At 40.8% G+C, this 6,426-nt stretch overlaps 1 protein-coding gene across 9 annotated transcripts in view; it reads right to left on the minus strand.

Moving 5' to 3' along the window:
* The window catches only part of LOC106820841 (RNA binding protein fox-1 homolog 1-like), a 74,194-nt gene that overhangs the window by 16,007 nt on the left and 51,761 nt on the right, over nt 1-6,426 (minus strand). For 8 of the 9 annotated variants that reach the window (XM_014825425.1, XM_014825427.1, XM_014825428.1 and 5 more), the window contains 2 exons: nt 5,931-6,056; nt 4,126-4,176 (listed from right to left, as the gene is read on the minus strand). In XM_014825425.1, the coding sequence (XP_014680911.1) occupies nt 4,126-4,176; nt 5,931-6,056 (177 nt within the window). The remainder of the gene's footprint in view (nt 1-4,125; nt 4,177-5,930; nt 6,057-6,426) is intronic. The other variant, XM_014825420.1, reaches the window with a different exon arrangement.

The raw sequence follows: 6,426 nt of genomic DNA on the forward strand, positions 1-6,426 counted from the left end.
ACGACGACGACGGACGACGACACACACACACACACACACACACACACACACACACACACACACACACACACACACACACACACGCACACACACACACACACATGACGATGCGATGCAGACAAAGACGAGGTTTACATTACGGTGTGAATGCACCAATTAATAACGCAAACTCCGTCCACGCGTGCATGCGACGGGCCACCGTATTGATGCAATAGTTACAGTAGACCCTAGAGTACCCTTTCACACGCAATACATGCTCCTCGCCATCTGACTGATTATGTTTTATTGTATAGCTATGTATTTTCACAGCTTTCCTGCGGCAGTGCTTGTAGAATCGATACAGTGCTAAACGGGTGTCTCAGGTTTGTAATGTAATGGCTTTATCGGTAGTCGCTACGAAAGAAAGAAAGCTATGCCAGCTTATATTCGTGTGTGTTCACGTGTATGTTCATTTCGGGATTTTTCCCCTCCTGCTGTTAGACAGGATGGCTATGCAGCAGCTAGATGGAAAGCAGAGTGAAACACAACACTGCTACTGCTTGAATAAGTAACGGGCCAATTTTATTTCGACGGTAGACAGTCACTCAAACAGCCTATCAGTCACTAAATGCAAACTGTATAAATACAAACTGTATAAATGCTTAAACTGTATATACATATATATATATATATATATATGACCGTATAATTATGCGTGCTATTGCTTCCTTAACTATCATTAACGCTATCCCTTGGTTTCCTTCATTCTTTGGATTCTTTTATATCCATTACTTCCTTCACCAGCTGGGCCCCTTTAGACCTCTTGGTTTCTTTTAGCTCTTGGATTCCTTCATAACCCCTGTTCTTGAAACCATTAGTACGCTTTTCTTCGGCTCCCTTTCTTCTCTTGAACCCTCTGGTCCTGAGTCCATACAGACTACTTATATAGCCGCGGCTGTCTGGAATCATATAGCTCCTAGACACAAATATGTAAGTAACAGAATAGGGTTAGCTTACTACGTTAAGTTACATATTTGTTTCAACATAGCGCGCCCCACTCCGTGCCAACCAGAACCAGTGTCCTTGGTTTTCAGTTCCCGTTGCAACTTTGGCGGGCAACCTAAAACCACTTGATATAGATAGCTCTATCAATATTTCGAGAGTCAAACGAAATTATGTTGCCACGAATAAGCTTGTATATTATTTAATTGTATGAACCTGAAGCTATACGTAATAGCCTTGGTTTGAAACCTCAGTTTAGGTTGTCTTCCGGCCTCTAGCCTACGACTGTTTCTATAGGTCCACTCGCTACCACGGCGACTTATATAGATCTAGATACACGCGCATGCAGCCACGCCACTTAGAGCTAGGCAACCCATATACTGATGCTGAAATTATACCGATAGTAATAGCAAATCTGTCTATTTCTCTATTCATCTATCTATCTATCTATCTTTCTATCTATCTATCTATCTATCTATCTATCTCTATATATATATATATATATATAAGGCTTATATATGCGTTTATAGAACTAGGACATGGGCTAATTTCTGAAAAGAACGAAAAATAATTAAGAATCGCGTGTCAAACGAAAAAATATTTCTATGAATAAACTCACATGTTTATTGATCTTACCCGAGGTATATCTATCGTTCTTATTGACAGTCCGTATTACGTATTCATGCCACGTGAATGATTGGTCCTCTGGGATAACAGCTCATTTGTATTGTGCGTAGATCCTTCTCTTGTAGTTGTCTCCTCTCGAAAATCATTATTATCCCAAGTGATTTTCGTTGGGATTATTTTTGTGAATCCCGTCGTGATAGCAAGCTCTGCATCTGCAACTGGGTGTTAGCAAGAGCCGTGCCGCACTCTAGTACATCTGAGTGGTTGACGTGCAATGACCAAAGCAAACCAATGATGTTTGAGGATTCGGTCAAGTGCCTTATTATCATTCTAAGTGCTACGTGCTTCGACATGGCCTTTCTCCCTCGTGATGCTAAGTATACTATATCTTGAAATATTGATAATATTTTCCTGTGTATACCATCATTATATCTTTTACGTACTCATCGTAAAGAGCTTCGTTGGATGCCTGCTGTGAGATGTCCATGCTGTGAGATTTTATAACTGTGGTGAAAGAATTTGTTCCACAGTATTACGGTTGATGTGAGAAGCTGTTAAAGAACTAACTGTTTAAAACATTTGTATTGTTATTGTCGTCCTCACACTCATTACTTTTAGAGTCAGTCGACACCAATTTGTCGGCAAGGAAACTGGCCTCTCAACCTAACTCATATTACTATTGCTGGCTACAGAAAATCTATACAAGACATGTAGTTAGTCCTGACGAAATGTTTAATTTAGTATGTTAAATGCATATTTTGGTAAATATTATGAATGTAATAAACTGTAATTATCACTATACAGACTACGAATACAAATTTTCACTATATTCGGTAACTATGTACTCGAATACACGGCAAATATATCTATATATGTTAATTAAGTAATACGATCTAATTTTCACTATATAAAATACTATAATACAACGTAATTAACCACATAATTATGAACTAAATAACTACTCTAATTCAATGTAATTAACACTTTATATGCTAATTAAGTACTGTAGTACAACGTAATCAGCCTTGTTGACTAGAAAATAAGGCTAAATGCGAAAGGTTAAGTGACGACATTTCCGTAATGTCACTTCCTGGCCCCGTGCGCAACCAGGTCAAATGCAGAATTATGGTCAAGGTCAATGTCAAGGTAGGTGTTAAGTTCAAATGGAACAGCAGGCATCATGCATCGTCACTACTCACGCAGGCCAGAGAAAATTTCCGAAAACAATTTTTTATCTTGTTGTACACGAATTCTATATATTTTCATCCTGTTCGGAAAACATTGACATTGTATATGAGCGCGAAAGGTGACGGAATCGGCAAGCACTATCATCTATAGTATGCGTGTTCATCACTTGGTTGTACGTTTTCGCTGTTACTCGGTAATAAATGATAGCTAAATCGCTAGCATCCATCACTAACTTCTGCTCGAACGCGCGGGGTTTTCGACAAATACGCGAAAATAACTCACATAGTAGTACGAGTATTTGTTAAAGACGAAGCCTGTTGACAAAACACACGCATTAAGTGCCTTCATCCAGAAGTAGCCATTACATTCTGAAGTGTTTTTGCCATTTGTGTGGGCAGAACGCCATAATCCAGTGAAATCGTACGGTTTTAATTTTTTCTCCATCGATTTCGAAGCTGCGAGAAGACTTGACTGCCAAATGTCCTGACTGCTACACGTGTGCAGTCCCGCTACCACGCAGGCCCTGCTATATACGCGCTGATGTTACCTCACATATGTGCGTGTGTGGCTTAAAAATAGCGACGATCAGCGGCATCAGCCTATAATATGACTGCGAAGAGTGAGTTGAACCGCCGAGTTTCTTCGTAGGCGAGCACGTCGCATAGTGTCTGTGTATGCCAAAGGCAAATACAAATCTGCGTGCATCACGAACGCGCCGCTTAAATGTGAGTGCAGTTACGTGTTCTGTCGTCCACGGAAAGAGGCAGTGAACAAAATAATTTATTGCTATTCACGTGGAAGAATAATCTCACAACATAACAACCCCGTAAAAAACAATGACTTATATTTAAACAAACATAAGCAGATATGCTGCATGGTCCCTGAAGTATCGGTGCTATCAGTGCTATCAGTGTTATCCATTAAATAAAATGTCATAAATGCACGTCAACATAACTCTAGCACGAGACAGATGACTGTCTTGTGTATTGTGATTGCGCAAAACGTTTCAGAGTCGGTTTTGTACAATTCAATTCTTGTTTTTTACACGTGCACACATTTTTTTGATTCAATTTATCTAATGGAGCAGAATAACTGCCTTTTTGCTGTTTACGTGTACACTATTAATACGTATTTTATACGTATATACCTTTCGTAAGTTTATACGTGTATGCGTGTATGCGTAATCGATTTATTTGGAGTTTTATTATCATGAGAAGTGTAAATATTTGACTACAGTCGAAGATTATCAGGCGATTTCATGGCACACATCTCACAGGCTTCCAGACCACACTCAGACATGCATGCACACAATGAGATACTAGGGCTTACCTTTGAGCCTCGTTCATTGAAGATGATTTCGACGTCTAATATAGGACCGAACTGTGAAAGAAAGAATGAAAAGAAAGCATCTGAGAATTGTCAGGAAGAGTTAAGACGCGGCTCGAACGCACACTCAGTTCGCTCGACCGCTAATCATGTGCAAGTCAAAATGCAACTATTTGTAACGCGTTGCATCTTTGATCATTTTCATCTAAAGATGCCTAACGGGTAGAAAACGCGTCGTAAAAAAACATAAAGTTGCCATTATTATTAGAGTAATTAGGAAAATTGCCAGCGGATATTTATGTTCCGTCGTGCAACAACTGTTCGTGAACAATTTTGCGAATCAACATCCTGTTGTATTCAAGTTCATCTGAGCTGTTGCTAAGAATGAGCTCACAATGCCGTTAGCATCCGTCACCCGTCTGTCCATCTGTCCGCCCGTCTGTCCGCCCGCCCGTCTGTCTGTCCATCTGTCTGTCCATCTGTCCTTCCGTCTGTCCGCCCGTTCGCGGGACATCAACAACAGCCGCACAAATCGAAGACGTTTAATGTAAGATGCGGATACACGCTGGACGTAAGAGAGGAACGGCATTAAGAGGTCAAATCTAGGGTAAACGGTTAAAGGTCAAGAGGTGTGAAGCGAGGGGGCATGTTTCCTCCTTAAGGTAAAGGCAAAATCACCTGAGATCACAGGTGAAAAGGCAGTGGGCCAAACTACAGATTTTCTACATTTTCGGATGACTGTTTTGATTCAATTATTTATCAAGTCATTGTAATAATGTATGTCTAAATTTTGTCTGTTTAATGCTCCTTTTGCCACCAGTTAAATGAGCATTATCGAACTGCGGGCATCAATTTTTAAAACGACGTGGCAATGGGCGTGTCGTTCTCAGCATTAGCAACGGACCTCCCTAAACGTACTGCGTTCTATCATCACATCACGTAAGTGAGAATCCTAAGGTGGTGAATCCTCTTAACATACGGCAGGCCGCTGCATCTGCCACGTGCTCGCAGAACCCCGACCGCGAAGTCCAAGACGTCATGATCTAGTTCCCGCGACGTGCGCTCCTCGCGCAGCGCGTTTATTTATGTTGAGGCTAAATATAAAGCGCGCTTGTCACAGTATACGTTCGGAACAGCAGGGACGCTTGTGTATCCATGACAGCCGCAGTAAATAGGCACGCGCTTCGGTTCGCCAACGAACACGTAATGCTAGATCGCTCGATCGCGGAGGGGCCGTTTTAATCGGCAAGAAATATTTGCGAACATCTGCACACACTGCTAGAATGGTGCGAGCTAACACACAAGACGAGACTGGTATTATAGCTCGGGGATGGGGGAAGATACGTGCTACCATAATGAATCGTATGCGGCTAATGGAATCACCGCGCATCTTGAGCGCATCTTCAGCTTGGCACAAGCTGCTGGCAATACTCGTAGGTGTTCCGTAACTGCGCAGACGATGTTAACGCGGCACTGCATTGTGAGTGCGTGTGCGAATAATTAAAGCAGGCTACGAAAGAATGTCATTATTTTTATTTTTATTATTTGACATAACAGTCACACTAGACCTTTTTGTCACTTCAACCCTATCGCGAAATAGCTGATGTTTTATTGATACGTTAAAGAGTATATATATATATTTATTTATTTATTTATTTATTTATCTATATATATATATAATTATATAAATATATCGTTATAAAAATTAACTGACTGCTTACACATAGCGCTGTGCTAGACGTGCAGTAATTATAAACCAATTAAATTGCGTTTAAAGATGTAATATGGAAAGAGCTCATGACACTTACCGCAAACATCTGTCGAAGGTCTTGGTCTCGGAATCTGAACGGTATGTTGGAAACGTGCAACCTTTTAGGTCCCGAGTTGTCTAACATTCCTGCTGCTTTAGCTGCCTCATTATCTATATCTGTCTGCTGTAACATAGACACGTAGTTACATGATAGCAAACCACAGGCATAATAAGAATTACGCGCAACATTGGGTATAGAGAAAAATCGACAAGCAACCATGTATGTTAACATGTACGTACGAAGAACTGTCATGTTCTTCGGGCATTTCTTCTATAGTTTTATCAATGCTGCAGTCTGTGATTTAATTCGATTTAAGTATGGTGGGCAACCGATATATTGAACGCTAATCTCGAATTGACGAACAAAGGTACTATTTATATCGATAATAACACACACTCACACGCGCACGCACGCACGCACGCACACACACACATTCACACACACACACACACACACACACACACACACACACACACACACACACACACACACA

This window comes from Priapulus caudatus, unplaced genomic scaffold (genome assembly GCF_000485595.1).
Source record: "Priapulus caudatus unplaced genomic scaffold, Priapulus_caudatus-5.0.1 Scaffold49, whole genome shotgun sequence".
Classification (NCBI taxonomy): Eukaryota; Metazoa; Priapulida; class Priapulimorpha; order Priapulimorphida; family Priapulidae; genus Priapulus; species Priapulus caudatus.